General features: G+C 34.3%; 1 protein-coding gene across 1 annotated transcript in view; it reads left to right on the plus strand.

Annotated features, from left to right (window-relative positions):
• Positions 1 to 20777, plus strand: part of PTPRQ (protein tyrosine phosphatase receptor type Q) — a 246341-nt gene that overhangs the window by 76849 nt on the left and 148715 nt on the right. Inside the window, exons 20-25 of the mRNA XM_006142866.3 lie at positions 2075 to 2243; positions 3990 to 4280; positions 4542 to 4817; positions 5193 to 5344; positions 9717 to 9858; positions 12497 to 12766. Of these exons, the coding sequence (XP_006142928.3) occupies positions 2075 to 2243; positions 3990 to 4280; positions 4542 to 4817; positions 5193 to 5344; positions 9717 to 9858; positions 12497 to 12766 (1300 nt within the window). The remainder of the gene's footprint in view (positions 1 to 2074; positions 2244 to 3989; positions 4281 to 4541; positions 4818 to 5192; positions 5345 to 9716; positions 9859 to 12496; positions 12767 to 20777) is intronic.

The raw sequence follows: 20777 nt of genomic DNA on the forward strand, positions 1-20777 counted from the left end.
AATTAAAAATAATTCATTACTTATTTGCCATCAGTCATAGATAATAAAAAAATTCTATAAAAAGAAATATCTATGTCTATATCATCTATATCTATCTATATCTGTATCTATATCTATCTATCTATATATTACATATTACCAAAAAACTATATTAATACTTATAAATGGTACTTTACATAGCCAGTTATCCCATGTGGAAGGTACAGGTCATCAGGAAAGTCATGACGTATTTTTCTGGTTTTCTATGCAAAAATGCGTCATGACTTTCTTGACAAACCAGTAGATGTATTGGAAGGTATTAAAGCTCATGAATCATCTTTTGTGTGAGATTGTTGCATTGCTTTAACTTGTCTATTCCTAAATAAGTCACAACAAAATAAAGTAAATCTTTTACTGCATTCACTCTTCTTTCACTTTTTCAATTTATTTATTTAATTTTGTTACAAAGTGTGCTTTCTTACTGGAGAGAGGGATAGAGGGAGAGTGAAAAAACATCCCCAGGGGGATGGTCATACTGCAAATCCTTTCTCTTTCATACTCTTCTTGGGATTTTGGGTGCTTACATACACACACCCAGTGTGCTTTTCATCTCCATCAGATCTGTGACTCAAACTGCACAGTCAGCCTTGTGGGTTCCAGCTTCCTTAACCACATGCTACCAGGTGACTCTGTATTCCTTTTTCCACACAAATATTGGCGAAAGAAGTATAAAAAGTTGCTGAACTTAATTTATTGATAAATTTCAGAACCATGTTGACTTTAAGTTTAGTGAAATTGATCATCCTATATTATTCATTTAACTGAAACTAATTACCACTTACTTTATTTTTATTGTGTGCTATACATGGTATTAATTATGTGCTTTGTATTAACTAATCCTTTAAAGTTCTCTGTGAAGAACTGGAGATGATTATTTCAATTTTAATAGTTGAGAGAAGAAAAGCTTTGAGATTAGATCATGTATCCAAAGCTGTCCTTCCAGAACTTGAATACCAGTCTGTAGGATTCAATGAATATAAAATAATTAAATTCAAAATAAAAAGTGGCTTCATGTGGATTTCAATGATTCAGATTATTCATTATATATTGACATTATTATAAAATTATTAATACTAATTATATATATGTTTCTAAAATTCTGTTTTTCTTCATTTTATTTTATTGCTTTTTTGAAAGATTTTTGCTATAGGGCTCACCAGAGACAGAGACAGAAAGAAAGAAATCACCCCCCGCCCCACCCCCCCAGGGAGAATGACCACGCCACAGTCCCTTCTCCAACATTTTCCTTCTGGGATCTTGGGCACACATGCACATGCACCTAGCACGAGTTTTAAGCTACTGGGTCCCAGACTCCAACCGCAGTCCACTCTGTGGGAGTCCTGCAACGTAACCATTATACCATCTGCTGCTCTCATGTTTATCTTTATTTTAGAATGCATTTTATTTGACTCTGTGCTTCGTTTTGAGAAAAGATATAATTATACAAATTTTCTAATGATTCATAAATTTCTCAGGACAATTATAACTGGGAGTCAAGAGAGAGAATTTAATCATCTGTCTTACTCTGCACATCAGAGTGCATTTAACCGCCTTCCCTTTCCTCCCCATCATTGTAAAAAAATAAAGAACCCAATCTAATAGTAACTATTTGAGTTCACAGAAAGAGGCACTTTTACAGTCCCTTCATCATTAATAGGAAGAAAAAAAAATTAAGTTTTATAATACTCCCAAACTTGTATAGGAATGGTTAGTGCTTTGAAAAATACTTGAGTATTTCACATGCAAGACCGATTCTGATCAGCACTTGTTGAGCAATTAGTTAGCCACTTGATTTTCTCGAATGTAAGCTTAGAGTTTTTACTCTTTGCTATTTTGTAATGAAAATTGTAATCATTCTTCTTTTTTTACCAACATATTTCCAGTTTAATTATTGCATAAAAATGTGGATTTTTCTAAAAATTAACATAAGAAAATAATAAGCAACAACAAATTCATGGATAATAATGATTTTGAAATGTTCATGTATATTAAAAAATACATTCTGAACAATTAAAACAATATGTTTATTTTTCAGAATTTTACACTCCATGAAGTAACCATTGACTTTGACAATCTGACTGTATCTGCAATAATAGATAAACTGGCAATATTCAGCTACTATACATTTTGGTTAACAGCAAGTACTTCAGTTGGAAATGGGAATAAAAGCAGTGACATAGTTCAAGTGTACACAGATCAAGACAGTATGTAAACAAAAAGCATGAATTAATCTTTACTAAGATTAAGTGGAAACTATAATTATTTTAGGAACTTTCTCTACTCGTATGTATTGTCAAGTCTATATTTTACTTGAACACACTTGAGTATTACAAGAGTTTGAAAATGCATTTACTCTAACTATAAAACTACTATGATACTAACAGTCTCTTGAAGAAACCTGCTACCCTCTATTCATAAAAAAATATGTTGCTTTTATTGCATCCAGTCATAGTCATAAAAGATAGTTCTGGCCACACGGATGAATTTTCTAATAGTTAATATACTTATATATTTGCTCTAAGAATTACTTTGTTGTCTTTTTATCTCTAGCAACTTTTTTTCAGACTTAGAATCTACTCAGGACTCTATGCAGTACTTTTGTTTTTACTGTGTTTGTGACTAATATATCTACAATATCTTTTTTTTTTTAACTCCAGGAATTTCTTGTATGCAGTTTCTGCAGAATTCTATTTGTGCTGACTTTTCAGAAAAATATAATGATCAAAGCTCTTGATGTTTTTTTAGGTTTCATCCTTCAAAAATACAGTAACAAGAGGATCACTACCTATTTTGTGGTTGTTTCTGTTGTCCATTTGCTTGTTTCTTCTTCTTCTTCTTTTGAATTGGCTAGAAGTTTATTAGTCCCATACATTTAGATTAGCGGTGATGATGCATCCTTTTTTTTTTTTTTTACATGTTTATGTTTTTATTTTATATAAATATTTTATTTTATTTTAATTTATTTTATACATACACTCACATACATCACTTAGTCTGAAAAATGGTATTGACTGAAATGTCTGCTGAGAGAAAAATTCCATGTTTCTTATCTGAAGGTCATAAATTGACGGACACGATGAGCATGAGCAATGAATGCTTTCCTTATTCTTGTAATAATCTTCCCAAGAGTTGACAAGTTGATCAACTTGTTTTTACTCTTAGGATATGATAAATGTTTGGAAAAATGTAAATGGGGAGTTCTTGGCAAAAAAGTTTTTGTGCAGTGTATGGTCAATATCATTTTGGGCATTCTTTAAATGCAGATCTCCTCCAAGATATTTGCCTATCTATAACATTTTATTAACTATAGTTATAGGACCATGAAAATTAAGTCCGTACTGTGCACTGCTTTAGGTGAGACGTCAAATTTATATTAAAAGAGTCTAGTGTCACAGTTCAAGCAATACCTGAGAATTAGAACTTTTTTTTTCGTAGGATAAGTTTTCAATGTGCAAATGTGAGTTTGTTGTCTGTTAACTAGAGAGCTCTTGGTAGCACTCAGCTTCCAACCAGGTTTTCTTTCTTCCAACAAGTCCTCGAGCAAGTTACTTAAAGACAATGTTTGGAAAAAACTAAAAAAATATTGTTTAGATAATTTAAATTACCAAGATATTTAACCACCTGGATATGTATAGATGTATATTCATATGCATACACAAAATCTTCATATTATAAGAAAAACACACTAAGAGAATAAAATATAAAACATTTTTATACATATTAAAAATGACAAGGTTTATTTTGAATGACTTTTAAAATAATCATTTGGAAGATACTTTATAATAGATGATTTTACCGTATCTACATTTAAATAATGTAAGCGCTGATGACGCCATTCAACCAGTATACTTAGGATGTTCATTTTAATTCCACTTAGGGTTACTGATGATTTTCATTTTTTGCCTATTGCCTGTTGATGATTTTCATATTTTGCCTATTGCCTGTTATAGTACCTGAAGGGTTTGTTGGAAACCTGACTTGTGAGTCCATTTCATCAACTACAGTAAATGTAAGCTGGGTCCCACCGTCTCAACCAAATGGTCTAGTCTTCTACTACGTTTCACTGAGTTCACAGCAGACTCCTCGCCATGGGAGACCACTTCTGGTTACATATGAGAGAAGCATGTATTTTGATAATCTGGAAAAGTATACTGATTATATATTAAAAGTCACTCCAGCAACAGAAAAGGGATTCTCTGATACCTATACTGCCCAGCTACACATCAAAACTGAAGAAGATGGTAGGCTAGACCCTTTTATTGCTACAAAGCAAATTGTTGTGCTCTTCATTTACCTTGCTTTCTGAGAGGAAGCATTATTCTTGCAATATGTAGATTCTGTATGTTTCAAGTAACTAGCCTTTAAAAACATAATAAGCTCTAAGTTTTGAAAAATTAAAATAATTATCCGCTAATAAAATTAAGTTCCGTTATGATTGAAGCCTCTTCTTTGAATGCCAATTCACTTTTGTTTCATGGAATATTCTCTTTTTTCTTTTATAGTCCCAGAAACTTCACCAATAATGAACACTTTTAAAAACCTTTCCTCTACCTCAGTTCTCTTATCATGGGATCCCCCAGTAAAGCCAAACGGTGCAATAATAAGTTATGATTTAACTTTACAAGGACCAAATGAAAATGATTCTTTTATTACTTCTGATAACTATATAATATTGGAAAAGCTTTCACCATTTACATTATATAGTTTTTTTGCTGCTGCAAGAACTATAAAAGGACTTGGTCCTTCCAGTGTTCTTTTCTTTTACACAGACGAGTCAGGTAAGCCAGAGTCTGCGTTTCTTCAAACGATTGCCCCGTTGCGGTGATTTCTCTTTCTCTTCAAGGAACAGCATGGAAAATGAAAGGATATTTGATTGTCTGTTTGTAACGGGCTGACAGTCATTCCTCAACTTTTGCTAAACTTTGAAATTTTTTTTTTTAAATTACAGCTTCCGAATTACATGTTTTGTTTAAAATCACTTTAGAGTTACTGCATTTCAAATATAAAAACAATTACTTATATTAGTTTCTAAAATTACATTGTGATTATTTTATAACTCTTTCCTAACTAGTGTCTTCCAAAAGCTATAGTCACGATGCTACTTTCATCCTAAAATTTTATGAATGTAAGTTTTATGCTATGTTTTCCTGCAGTGCCTTTAGCGCCTCCTCAAAATTTGACTTTAATCAACTACACGTCAGACTTTGTATGGCTGAAATGGAGCCCAAGTCCTCTTCCAGGCGGTATTGTTAAAGTATATAGTTTTAAAATTCATGAACATGAAACAGATACTATAATTTATAAGGTAGGTTGATTATAACACTGTATGTTTATTTAAAAAGTTTAGAAATTGAATGGAAATCTTTTGATATGTAGGAGGAGAATGGACTGTTTTAAATAAATAAGGATGATCTTTTAAATAATTTTTTATTGCCTACAATTTAAGGATATTTGTGAAAAACACAAGCAAACATTTGCCAAATATGTAAACCAAATAATTCATTTAGCAGTTTACTTAGATTTATGACTTGAAAATATCTGCAACTTCAGAAATAATTGTACTGTTTTGTTAATGCTGGAAAGTGGATAGTAATTTCTGTCGTATTTTAAACTTGTTACAAAATGTAATTTATTTCTACTTATTGTTAAAAGAAGTACAATATGAAGTTTTCAAACCTGTTCAGAGAAGAGTTTATATTAGACTTCTGGTAATCTCTTGTGCTATTATCTGATCTTATACCAGTTGGTCTTTCAATATAACATTCTTATACTTTTACTTTTAATGCTAATTCTTTTGCAATACTAAACATGCTTTCCATCCTTAATTATTTTTTAGGATCCAGAATCAGTGAAAAATACCCAAAGAACTGTTGTAACAGAGTCATCTTAATTATATGTGATTTAACACTGAATTGCCAAAATATGTTGTAATTAACTAGTATTTATTTAAGAATGTTTCTTATTTTTTTCCCAAGGGTAAATGAAGTCTCAGAATGCTCTTATTTGGTTACAGCAAGAACGGTGCAAAAAAACTACAGTAAACAGTTTACCCAATGTTATGTGTATTACAGTTTATTGCTATGGTAAATCATTTTTATAGCATGTGTAGATTACAAAGTGAATAGTAAGAATCAAAAGGAGTGATTACGGTTAGATCATCAGGAACAATGACTTTTTTTTTCAGGAAACCACGATGTCTCTTTAACATCTGATAGGCTGAGTAGAATTTGAATTACTTTACTCCATAAATGTGAAATCTGTTTCCCAGAAGTGTGAAATTATATTAATGGCAGTAAGCCTCTAGCCCTCCAATATCTATCCTTGGTTAGTTCTTTACAGTTTCCCATTTTTAAAATTGATTTGTCTGGAAAATAGATTTGTCTGGGAAATAGCTATCAAAAGGAAAGAAAATTTTCTCAAAGTAATCACATTCCCAGTATAATTATGTATGTGTGTTGGAGTTTGGATGTGTGTATGTAATCTTATCTCCTTAGAATGGTGATCTCTAACATAGTTATCCTTAGCATAGAGGTAATACAAAGTCTCTGATTTCAAATGTCCTGGTTCAAATTCTGCCTCTGAGACCCACTGTGCTATATTAGGAAAACTGCTTAACCTTTTAAGACAATTTCCTCAAGTGCAAAATGGGAGTTATAAAGATGCATACATTCAGGGACCAGCTATTGGCGTAATGGCTATGTCACTGGACTCATGTAGTCGACTGTGGTTCGAGTCCTGGATCCGGTGGCTTAAACTCACCCTGACACGTGTGTGTATGTGCCCAAGATCCTAAGAGGAGAATGGAGGAGAAAGGACTGTGGCATGGCCATCCTCCTGGGGTCGTGATTTCTCACTTTCTCTGTCTGTCTCTTTCTGGAGAGCACATGCACCCTTTAGCAAAAACCTCTCAAAAAATTTTTTTTAAAAGATGCATACATTCAAAAGTGAGAATTAGGCCAGCATGTAGTGTGGAAGTTATGGTGCTGAACCCCACTTGGCCAACTACACTCTTTGAGTCCCAGACACAGTAGCTTGAAAATCAAACCAGGTTCATGTGTGTGCATGCCCAAGATCTTGAGAGGAGAATGGAGAAAGGATTGTGGTATTGCATTCCCCCAATGGCTGATTTCTCACCTTCTCACTTTCTGTCTCTCTGGCAAGTGAATGATCCCTAAAAGCAAAAAACAAACAAAACAAACAACAAACAAAACTGGAAAAAAAAAAAAGAAAAAGAAACAAAAAGTGAAGATTATAAGGAAAAGTGTATAGAAAGCATTTAGAACAATTCGAGGTATGACAAATGTGTTGGCTATTAATGGCTGTTTTTGTAAATATAATAGAATAAAAAATAAAAATAACTCAGCATCATAACAGCCCTAAGCAAGAAATGGCAGTACATCATTATCTCAGTATTCCATTTAGGGTGATTGATATTCTGTTTTCTTCATGAATACTATCATTTTTATTTCAGTAGTAGCAAAAATATACTCTCTATACCATAAAGAGTTAAATATATCATTTTGGGAGAAGAAATAATTTTATTTTAAAAAATCTACTTTTAGTTACTCTTCTATACTAATTTCACTTCCATTAATTTTCATAATCACATTTTGTATAAAGTTATTTAAATATTCTCTCATGCCTTCTCTTTACCATTCTTGACATCTAGTTTACTGTATCTGCTTTCTTCAGTCTTTTTTGCTTTCTCTTCTAGAGGATTGTTCTGTTTTCTTTTCTCTTTCATCTACCTCATGTCCTGACAATATTGTTCTTTTTTACTTTTTCTGCTTTTCTATTCTTTTTGTTCTTTCAAATTATGTTTGGGTTTGTAGAAACAGAGTAATTCCAGAACCACTTCAAAAGTTATTTCCATTCTGGTCAATCTGCTTCTGGCCAAAGGCAGGGAGATCAATTGATAATGTGGGTCACTCAGATGTGCTGAAATAAACTGTTTATTTAGTAAAAAGTTCTACTAAAATATATTTGTAAGTATTCATCACTCACATCTCCCTTTTACAACTTAATCTAGTGTAAATTAGTTGACTATCCAATAAATAATCATTGGGTTCAGTCAGTTTTTGGATACTAGCCCTTTCTAAACAAAATCAAATTTTACTTGTTTTGTGCTTAATTTCTTCATAATCAGCAATTGTTTGCAGATTTCTCTAGGTAATATAAAAATTCTGTGGTGGCAGAGACTATGTCTCAAATGTCTTTATAATCTCCAGGTCATTGACTAGTATGCTTTGTACATAGTTAGAAAAAATAAAGGTATATGAGGTTTTATAGTAAGTTCCTAAATAATGAGCAACTTCCTTGAGGTTATTCTAAAATATGATGCTCATTGTAAGTACCCCAAGAATTAATATTCTTGCTAAATTTCAGCTACTAAAATGTTTCTATAAATAAATTTTAATGGTTTATATTTGAATCAGATAGAATGTAATGTTCCTATACCACATATGAGATTATCTTCTCTTCCATAAGGATAACTGATAAATCTTAACTCCTTTCTCAGAAAGAACCATTATCTTTGAGTGAAAACTTTATATTCAATGGTAAGTTATTCTGTGAGGAAGTGTATTTTTCCTTGGCCAACTGTGATATGTTTCGTTCCTTTTCTTGTTTTCCTAAAAGAAAGTTGTGTCAAAGTAGAAATTTAGGACTTACCTGAGAAAACTTCCAATTTAAACTCCACAAAAGTGTGCAGATTTTGTTTTATTCCCTGTTGTATTCTCAGTGCCTAGCTTTTAGTAGCTGATTAGTAAATTAATTTATACAGAAATATTAATATTAAAAATTAATTTTTATTAACAGTTATTTTATTATTTATTTATTTATTCATTTATTCCTTAATTTGACCAGAGAGAGATAGAGGGTGAGAGAGAGAGGGAAGTGAGAAAGCAAATCACCAGATTCAGGACTCAAACTCTGGTCAGCCATGTGGGAGTGTCCAGTGCCCTAACCACCACGCCACCTGCTGGTCCCTTAAAAATTAATTTTAATGAATTTGAGAAAAATCAAGTATTATTGACAATCAACAGGTTGGATTTCAATTGGGAACTTTAATATTACAAATTTAAAGGAAGTAATGAGTATGTATTTACAAGTATAAATTAGGAAAACAAAATTTAAAAAAATACTATAGTTCAAAAATTATAGGGACCAGCAGATGGCATAATGGTTATGTTGCTGGACTCCCATGTAGTCTACTGCAGTTCAAGTCCTGGACCTTGTGGCTTAAAACTCACACTGGGCACATGTGCATGCGTGCCCAAAATCCTGAGAGGAGAATGGAAGAGAAGGAATTATGGCATGGCCATCTCCCCAGGAGGAGGTGGGGGTGATTTCTTGCTTTCTGCCTCTCTCTGTCTCTCTGGTGAGCACATGTGCAAATATTCGTCTTTAAAAAAAAAAAAAGGTCACTTATGGGATTCTTCAGGGCAAATGAGGTGCCCAGTTCGTCCTTGTATTATAAGCTAAACACTTTGTAGCACCAAGCGTTAATATTCATTTTATTTTAATATCTAAAAATTCATGCTTACTAAATCACAGATTAAATATAGAAGGTATAATTTTAATGTGTTAAGATATCCCTTTCAGTTACAATATATTTTTGGTGATATGTTGTGACTGATATATATATTTATACATATATATATATATACGTTTTACAGAATATTTCAGGTTTTCAAACTGAAGCCAAACTTGTTGGTCTGGAACCAGTCAGCACCTACTCTATCAGCATATCTGCCTTTACAAAAGTTGGAAATGGAAAACAATTTAGTAATGTAGTAAAATTCACAACCCAAGAATCAGGTTAGACACAGTTGATAAGCCTAAAATGTTTTATTTTATATTTAACACTTTTTCTTTCCTTTCTGTTATATGAAAAATATTATTTAATAGTCCTTTCAAAGGGAAATTAGAATAGATCTTTTTGTATGAAATCACACATATGTGTTTACACTTTTGAACTGAGGAAGTTGAAATAAAAGACTAGTTTGAGAATAGTCTCATAGATGTTTGTGAAAATTATTTAATTCTTGGGACTATACAAGATAACTGGGGGAAAAAGAGTGATGTGATCTAAAAGTCACTTTTAATAGGTTGACTTGGATGTTTTTTGAGGTAATATCTAAGATTTTCTTTAAGGAGATAAGCTGTGATATTTAAAGAGCATGAGTTTCTGTGGCTTTGTTGAAAACAACATTCATGGTAACATGGTTAATTTGATTATGGCATATTGCATGCGTACCTTGAAAACATTGTGTGCTATAAAGAATTACAATGATCAAATAGTAAATAACAAATTATAACATAAAAAACAAAATCAAGAGCATGAGTCTCTGCATAGACCCTCTACTTTCCCATAGTCTCATTCATAACAGGTAGAGGAAACTATGAAATGCCATTGGACCAATTTGCCAATAGCTTACCTCCTATATCATGCTTGTATTCATACCATTTCTTGCCTTCGTGTGTGCACTGAATAGTTTTCAAATATAGCCTATTTGAATGGCAGGTTAGAAATGTACTACTTTTTCTTTCAACTGGATTTCCATTTGAAAATACTTTTTTGTCAACGATTATTGAATAAGTGCATGATCCTGTTCTAAGCATTTCGGGGCGCACCTCTAAATTTCTAAATTGAGATGACAAAATACCTCCCTGCTAAATTAAGCATTTTTGCACTAATTGATGAAGTCCCAATACTTTGTTTTCCTTATTATGCCGACAAGACAGGCTGAATAAATAGTATGTATGGTATGAAAGAATGCATGTTCTGAAGTTAATCTGGATTTAAATCTGAATACCATGACTTACTAGTTGTAAAACCTTGTCAAAGACTCAGGACTCACCTGAACCTCTATATCCTTAACTGAATATCTGTGCATATTAGCAGTAGCCATTTCAAAGTTGTTAAAAATATTTGAAAAACACTCATATAAAGCACTTTTTACTGTTTTGGACACAGGAAATACTCCATATATATTACTGTTGTCACCCATTTTAATGTTATGGATAAAAGTAGGCATGATTCAGGCAGGTAGATGAAAAGGGCCTTCAGAAAGTTAGCAAACATGACCGGAATACTGGCCTTCTGACTTGTCGGAAGAGTGTTCACAACTGCAGAAAATGCATGCCATAAATTAGTGATAGTGTATAAAAAACATACACCCTATATGGATGCTTTAACAATATTTGCATATGAGGTTAATAAAATCAAGGTGAAGCTTGTAGAAAATGCTCTGTACACCAAGAAATATTTTTTTTATGGTAAGACAAATTATACCAAAAAATCTGTGTTCTGATTGGTTGAATAAAAAAATTTTATTGTTAAAGAATTGTAACATTACCGGATAATTATTTGCTTTAGGAATTTCCCCCCATAGTACTGGTAACTTTATCTTAATAGAGAAAAAAGTGTTTTTAAGAAATAAATGTAGGCCAAGGGAGAGAGATGGAGCCACTAAACAGGTCATAAATGAAAACTATTCAGGGAACTCACAAAGAGATGGCAGATGCAAGTGCATGGACAATGGTTGAAGATTGCGTAAGTATTCTGTCAGTCACGATGCTTTGTACAGTGGCAGCAAGTTATTTTCTTTCACTGATTATTGTAGATAGTCTATGAGTTGACTATATACCTATTTTTCTTGTAATATTTTCCTTTTGCTGTAATGAGACAAGTTACCCTATTATTACTAACACCAGGAGGCATTAGATAAGCAGATATCTCTATGGGAAGTAATCAGTATCCTTAGCTTGCAGCCAGTTTGGTGGACTAAGATATTCTTCTTCTTCAACCAGATACAGTAGCCCCTATGAAACTAGGTTACTTTCAAGTAACTTCATATAAACTATGGAAAAACAAAAACAAAAACAAAAAAACCCCCAAAACCTGGGATCTTTTAAATCTTTCCTCCAACTGCATTATCAGAAGATATTGAAGAATTAGGCTTTCAATAGACTTCTCCAAAAGCCATTTCGATGTAGAAGCAAGACCTCTAAATTAGTTATGGATTTCCTAGTACTGTTAAGCCCAGATATGCCACAGTAGGGAGGCATCTACATATGTGTTTTGCATTAAAATGTTCCATAATAAAGTCTTTCTAAAATGGCTTGTTTCCAATTTTGAAAGTAGGCATGAACCACTGCCTAGGCACAGCGGTTTCTGAGGATTTCAGTATGCGATCAGTGGGTGGATCTAGGAAAACATTTAATGACTGGTTCAGTCTTGTAAAGATTAACAAGATAATGTAGAAACTGGGCCAATAGTCATTTGATTTAACCAAGGTGATGAACCTTTGAGCATACACTGAAAAGCTGATATGTTACATTTTACTTTTGTCTCTATTTCTAAACATGATTTTATCTAGCAATCATGTAACTCAATGATTTGCGTCCTGCATGTGTATAAATTTTAACTTTGGGCATATATCTATCTCTTAAGTTCCAGATGTTGTGCAGAATATGCAGTGCGTGGCAACTAGTTGGCAATCAGTGTTCGTGAGTTGGGATCCACCCCAGAAGGCAAATGGAATAATTACGTATTATATGGCGACAGTGGAAAAGAATTCTACAAAAGTCTCTCCCCAAGATCTCATGTACACGTTTGTAAAACTTCCTGCGAATACTTCGTATGTCTTTAAGGTAAAAGCTTCAACCTCAGCTGGGGAAGGCGATGAAAGCACATGCAATGTCAGCACGCTACCTGAAGCAGGTAACTAATACGAACCAAGTAGCTGATTTACAATAGGTAACTGCACTGAATCAAGTGCTAGCAGAAGCATTCAGCTCTTTGTGGACTGTGTCATACATACGTGGATGCATTAGTATCTTTGCAGCACCTTTACCTATTATGAAACACATGTTTAAAAAATACAACACAGGCTTTTCTATCCCACGTGTTCCCTGAGCACCTGTTGTGCAGTACACGACTCTTTTCCACAACATGGGAAGATTTAGGGAGTCAAAGAAAGGGAGAAAATTGGCTTTACTTTGTTTACACAAATATGGAGCCATCAGAAAAGTCCTGATGCATTTTCCATGTTTTTCTATGCAAAAAAAAAAAAGTGTCTGACTTTTCCAGTGATCCAATATAATAAACTCCTCAACTTGTTGAATTATGCTTCATTGTAATTTAAAAGGAGTAAAAGCCAATAGGTGGCATGGTGGTTAAGGAGCTGAATTCTCATATATGATCAGCTGTGTCCTGTATCTGGCAGCTTGAAAATCACACCAGGTGTGTGTGCGTGTGCATGCATGCCGAAAAGATACTGCGAGGAGACTGGAATAGAAGGCATTGTATCATGGCTTTCCCACCCTGGGGAGGGGGTGATTTCTCACTTTTCTTCTCGCTTTCTCTCTCTGGAGAGTGTGCGTGCCCTATGGCAAAAAGCAAACAATGAAAGGAATGAATATGCAAACTTTTCAGTGTATATCTTTTTTTTTTCTTGTTTTTATGAAATTCCAGATGCCTTCCTAAATTCTCTGACTTCAGTATCAGACTCATTTTTCCTAGACCACCACTAAACTCTAGCTGACAAGAATTCTCACTCTCCCTAAGTAGTGCTTCATTCTGTCACCATCTCCTTCATCCTTCTACTTTCTCCCATAGTCTACCTGCTCATGAAAATGAAAACCTGATGCTTTTCTAATCATACCACTTCCCTGGATGCCTGCCCTAATGGGAAGTGTATTGTACTCATTTACCTTTGGCACATCTAGATCCTTTATCATGGAAATCATTTTTTTAATCTTTCCCCCCTTTTTAATACTGCATTATTTAAATTTACTTCATGTTTCCATACTTGAGGCTGTGAACCCAGAACTTCAAGACAGACTGCCTTCTCTCGGATTTCAGCATCTACAATACCTGAGCATTCTTTCTTTCTCATCCTGTCAATGCAGCATTCCTTATAGCTACAGTATTCTCCATTTCCAGGCTGGACTGGTTATATATCAATGACACCATCTCTTGTTCCTTAGATCTCCAGCCATGTCATTGTGAGTCATTTTGCAGAAAGATTCCTCCCTCAGCGAAAAAAGTCATCATTGTTTTCCATAAGATACTGGCTGCTGAATATTGCTAGAAAAGAATAGATGGTTCTACCAGTTATAAATTCATCCTACACAACAGTCCCAGTTCACAATCTTTGATGTATCCCTATTTATGCTATATCAATAACTGTCAGAAAATTTTGCTCTCATTCTAAACCTACTCTATTCCCTTTGTCATCTGTCTTTGCTGTTACTCGTTTTACTAATAAAATGAAAGGCATTGGCTTGCCCTACTCCACATCATAATTTAGCCACATCTTTATTTATGCTCTCCAGATAGCCACTTAAGGATGTCCTTGCCTTCCTCTTCCAGAGACCTAGCTGCTCCTTTTAAGTCAATCTCCTCTAGAACTTTACTCCATCAATCTAATATCCTCTCCCCTAATTTTATCTATTTTCCTTTTCTCTCTCTTGCATATGCCTAAAAATAGTTGCAACATTCCTTATAGCTACAGTATTCTCCATTTCCAGGCTGGACTGGTTATATTTCAATGACACCATCTCTTGTTCCTCAGATCTCCAACCATGTCATTGTGAGTCATTTTCCAGAAAGATTCCTCACTCAGAGAAAGAAAAAAGTCATCATTGTTTTTGCGAATTTTCAACAGAGGACCTGGTTGGCATATCAACTCCAAATATATGCAGTGTACCCTTTTTTTAACTTGACTGCCCCCATTGTATGTGAGACCTTTGTTAGCTTCCTGTAATAACATCCTAAGTAGCCTTATCACCCGTGCTAATTTAGCCTGCTCATTACTCTCATCTTTCCACCTAATTGAATTGCTTTTTATAATATAATTTAGAGCACTTATGGATTGGCAGTTAAATTTTATTGTCAGAGAGTATGAGTTAGACATACAGATTTGTGTAACTGAAGCATGGAGGTGATAATAAAAGGCAAAATGTGTGAGATGGCTTAGAATATGCCAAATATTTGGGACCAGCAGATGGCATAATGGTTATGTCCTTGGACTCCCACATAGTCGATCGTGGTTCAAGACCCAGACCTAGCAGCTTAAAATTCATGCCGGGTGTATGTGTGTGTATGTCCAAAATCCTGAAAAGAGAATGGAGGAAAAGGGACTGCAAAGTGGCCACCCCCCTTGAGGGGTGATTTCCTTTTGTCTCTCTGTCTCCCCAGCAAGTACATGTGCCCTATAGTAAAATTTATCTTAAAAAAGATAGAATATGCCAAATATTTTGATTATCATCATTGTCTAATCCTAGAATTCATCATAAATTAGAAATTGGTATTTCTCCATCTTTTCATTCTTATATCCCTCTCCTGCATCTTATCATATAGCTGATGCCTTGAGCCAACCTTCATTTATACAGTGCAATAGATTTTATTTATTTAACTCAGAAAACATTTATTAGGCACCTCTGATAGGCTAATATTTGACTAAATGATCTTTTACAATATATTTGACGCTTTTCCACCATCAGAATACTTAGCTTCCTTTAGTTATATTCTTTCCCCTTTATAGGTCACACAAAATTGTATTCATTCTTAGATGCCCAGATTAAAGCCTTCAATGATATGCTAAGTTTTATCATTGTAGACTCCTGGACTTCACACCAGACTTACTGAGTCATAGCCTCAAGGCCTGAAGCCTCAAAATACATACTTTTAAGCATCTCTCCAGATAATTCCGATACTCTGTAAATTAGGGGAATTACTGGAGTAGATTACCCAGGAACTTTTGAAGACAAACAAGGAGTGTCAAAGAGGTCCACCAAGGAGTGAGAGGTGTTGTCCTGGTGGGTGAGCAGCAGATCATTGGTATGTGGAGACTAGAGGATTAAATATCTTCGAATTCAGGCAGGTGGTCTGCATCAGTTGGTCTAGCACCAGGTAAAATGGTCTTGATCATTTGTTAGGGAACTGAATCTTAGAGAACTCACAACTAAAAGTCAGGGCAATATGTATGAAACAAATGAGGGGTTCAGGAACAAGGCAGAGGACTTCTTATTATTGAGAGCACTGGTACTCAAAATAATGGCCTTATCATAGGGAAAAGACAGTAATTCAGTAAGCGGAAGCAAGATGTATAATCAAAGTGGCAATATGCACTTGACGTAGAACCTCCTCAATTTAAAGGCAAGATCTTCATGAAAAATTATTTAATTAGGAAGTTGAATTAGATCTTAACTCAGGATTAAAAGACCACATAAGTGCAGATCGAAGGCATTCTGAATAAAAAAACATCAGGCAGTTATTAGACATATTATACGTGTTGTATTATGTACAATGTACTTCCTTACTACTAAAGACCATTGCGTCTATTCATGCCTGCAAAGTCTATTTTGTATGCTGTAAAGATCTATAGTAAGGGACCAGCAGTTAGCATAATGGCTATGTCGCTGGACTCCCATGTAGTCGACCGCGGTTCGCATCCTGGACCCGGTGGCTTAAACTCACGCCAGGTGCATGTGCGTGCGTGCCCCAAGATCCCAAGAGGAGAATGGAGGAGAAGGGATTGCGGCGTGGCCATCCCCTCGGGAGGGTGATTTCTCGCTTTCTCTCTGTCTCTCTCTGTTTGGCAAGCGCATGCGCCCTATAGCAAAAACCTCTCAAAAAAAAAAAAAAAAAGATCTGTAGTAATTAAATGTAAAAATAAAAAAAATAAATAGAGAAGACTGTAATATTGAAAAAAGCAACAAACTAAAAACCATTGCATCTCCAAGTTTGGACTTCCAGCTTCCTGCATCATAAGTATATCCCTAAAACTTTGCTCCAGGTTTATGGCATCAGAATTCAGGAATTAGGACTCAGAAGTCTTCATTTAAGCAAGATAATGTAGGTTACAGGCTGAATTTAGGAAACACTCAGTTCCGTTTTCAGTGTTTTGCTTGTAGGGACCATGTCTTATTTATCTTTGTTCCACTCACAGTTCATAGCAAAAAAGACTTAAGACATTGTAGCTACTTGATGTTTGTAGAAGAAATAAATGAATTGTTTTCTTCTAAAACTGATACTTTCCATAGATATTTTACTCTATTACAATGTCTACATCTCGGAAAATAACAACTTTTCCTTGGCAAGTATAAAACTTTTTTTAATAAAAGGGAGTCATTCATATGAGCCATGAGTTTTCATTGCTGCTTCAAAAACATTTAAGTATTTTTTCATTTTAAAAGTTAAATTTTAACTACTAAGTAAATATATTTTTTGTTACAATATTTAATAGGTAAATGATTTTCTTTTATCTGGGTTCACATGAATAGTTTGCTGTTCAGAGATTAGTAAGTACTGGAGATTCATTGTTCAGAATGGAAACAGTTTTATAGCTGCTGCAAACTTCTAATTTATGATAGCCTAACATTAGTCACAGTGTATAGCCAGCCCTGAGTCACTGACTCTGTTCGTATTTTTGACATCAAGAGAAATCAAATTTGGCTCACTCCCTGACTGCCTGGGTGTCTGACCTTCACATTCCTTTCAGGGATTATTGGGTATTTTTTTCAGTGTAAACTTGGTCATATCTGGACACAGCTCAACATGCATCATGACGATTGAATTTATGAGGAGATTAGTGTTTGGTGTCTACACTGGTTCCATTGTCCTAAACATATTGGAATAGGGCAGTATAAATGAAGGCCCCAAACTTAGTACTTTTAATAGCATTTTATGATAAAATATATCATATGTACTAATAAAAGTAATATAGCAAGTTTATGTGCATGCAAAATAACTTTAGAGCCTCAAAGTGTCACAAAATGCACGCATCTATCCACATTACAATAAAATCTTGGTGGATGTGGTGATTTAATATTAAGTTTTAAAAACTTGATAATTTTCTAGGAGATAATTTTTTTAAAGTGTTTTCTATGGAGCATGTGCACTTGTTGGTGACAGAGACAGAAAGTGAAAGTGAGAAATAACTCCCTAGGGAGGATGGCTTTACCACAATCTCTTCTCCTCCATCATCTCTTGGGATTCTGGGCACACATGCACATACACCCAGTGTGATTTTCAAGCCCCCAGGTCCAAGACTCTATGATCACCCATGTGGGAATTCATTGCTCTCATCACCATGCCATCTGCTGACCCCTCTGGAAGGTAATTTTTTTTTTATAGTAGTTTGGGTTTATTCAAAGCTTTTCCAATTTCCAAAATTTAGAATCAAAAAAGAAAAATAAGCAATATTTCTCAGATACTAAAAATTTAATCGAGGGAAAGTAAAATATGCAGTTGTCATTTTTAGGAGTGTTCTTCAGCAGTGATACTTTTATAACCTTTTGGTCCAATGAGAAGTAGCAGGCATATGCAGAAACCCACTTGCAAATATGTTAATGGAACAATATGACTAGGAAAGTATTTCCCTGTTTTTGTCAACTTTTGTTTTGTTGAAACATCCATGTACTATTTAACACCATTTATGTAATCTTAATTATCTTCTACCAAGCCTTGACTACTACTTCCCTAAACACTATTTAGCAGATGTTTTTATTGTGAACATTATTTGGATCCCTATTTTGTGGACTTTCTCAAGTAATGTAGCAATTACTCAACAAACTATTGTTATGGCTAAATTTCATCTCCACTTAACAGTTTATTTTCAAAATTATTATTTATTTAAAATTTTATTTATTTAAAACTGTATGGTTTACAAGAATTTTTATCATCCTTATATGCCATTAATAGAGTGAATGTGGGTAGTTAAAGTATTTCTCATGGTTGCAAGTTAATGCTCTAATTTAGAAATTAACTTTTCTTTTTTCCGCATCCCACTTATAATTGATCTCCTCACACATCCCCTCACTAGAAATGAGAAGTCAAAGATGCAGGAAAATTCCATGATTCTATTTGTTCTTAAGCAAGCGAATTGAAGCATTCTACCTAGAAGCCAGTAATTGCTAAAAGCACAAAACCCATTTAGTCACCTATCACAGATGAGAGAGAAATAACTATTAACATTGTTAATGTCATTGATGCTCAAGTATTTTGTAAAATACCTTTCATATAAACTAAATTACTAAGTACAATGCTTTAAGAGTGGACACTAGGTGAGAAGTATCTTCTTGCACTTTTTATAGTATGGTAGATGGCTGACCAATATGTACTTACATACTGCTTACTGTGTGCAGTCTCTCGGGTTAGGGTTCAAGATCCAAGTTTCAGTGCCAGACATCATTGTGCTTCACTACCCTGCACATCCAAATAACTCCATTATTATCATAAGTGCGTATCAACACATATAAAACAATTAAGTACAAACATACATGATCTGCTGTTCAATTTTGTGACTTGAAGACAGATCAAAGAGGGATTCAGGAAGACCAGATTATATTGAAGGTTTTATTGAGGAAATGGAATATGATTTGGATGTTGCTTATTGGAAGCTTACGAAATGTTGCATAAGATGGATTTAGGGGACTAGCAGATGATGTAATGGTTATGTTGCTGGACTGCCATGTTGTCAACCACAGTTTGAATCCTGGACCAGGTGGCTTAAAACTCACACCAGCCACATGTGCATATGTGCCCAAGATCCCTGGAGGAGAATGGAGGAGAAGGGATTGAAGTGTGGCCATCCCTCTGGGGGTGATTTCTTGCTTTCTGTCTCTCTGTTTCTCTGGCAAGTGCATGCACCCTGTAGTAAAAATCTTAAAAAGAAAAAAAAAAGAATTGTACTTAGAACAAGTCTGTCTGATTGGAAGAGGATAAGGTGGTATTTGTCTTAAACCTTGAATTTCATAGGTAGGCACAGTAATGTGTACTTGGATTGTGTAATATAGCTTCATAAGATAGTCATTTTCTAAATATTCTATTTAATTATTCCTCAAAAGATCTATGAGAAAATGTGAATTGTATGTATCAAACAGCACTTTTTTCTTTGATGTGTCTTGGATGACAGAGCTTAGGGAGATCAGAAGAATGGTTTAAAGCACTCACCGTAAGCTGCCTTGTGGTATTATCATTTTTTATGAAAAAAAGTTGAGATTAATAAATAGAAGAGAATAAGTAGAAATTCCAAGACACAGCAAGAGAAAACATATAGTGGAGAAAGGAATGCAGTACAGGAGTCAGGCTGAGCCTGATGGCTGAGTATCGTAGAGGGCATTTTGTTAGTAAGAGTGTGGGAAGGAGGGTTGAATAACTGAAGTGGACCTTTCTCTGCTCTTAGTATTGCATGACTGTTGAAAAAGTAATAAAATGAAAAAATTAGAAACTTTGCTAAATTTAAAGTAGGAAAAAGTAGTGATTGGTTTTTGACCATTTTCTTAAGCACTGCAGTAATCTCTATTTTGTTTTCAATTTTTACAGTAATCTTTTTAGGTTTGTTCGTTATGTACTTGCAAATCTTAAGACATATGCAATAAAATCCCCTGTCATTTCAATGGTCCATAAGGCCCTTTGTCAATCTAGAATATTCTTTCCTAGTTTTCTCTTTTTTCCTTCCTTCTCTATTTTGAAAATTATCCTCAAATGCCCTATGTTCAAAGTAGAAGGCATTGTATCATGGCTTTCCCACCCTGGGGAGGGGGTGATTTCTCACTTTTCTTCTCGCTTTCTCTCTCTGGAGAGTGTGCGTGCCCTATGGCAAAAAGCAAACAATGAAAGGAATGAATATGCAAACTTTTCAGTGTATATCTTTTTTTTTTCTTGTTTTTATGAAATTCCAGATGCCTTCCTAAATTCTCTGACTGCAGTATCAGACTCATTT

Source organism: Tupaia chinensis, unplaced genomic scaffold (assembly GCF_000334495.1).
Source record: "Tupaia chinensis unplaced genomic scaffold, TupChi_1.0 Scaffold000085_1, whole genome shotgun sequence".
Lineage (NCBI taxonomy): Eukaryota > Metazoa > Chordata > Mammalia > Scandentia > Tupaiidae > Tupaia > Tupaia belangeri.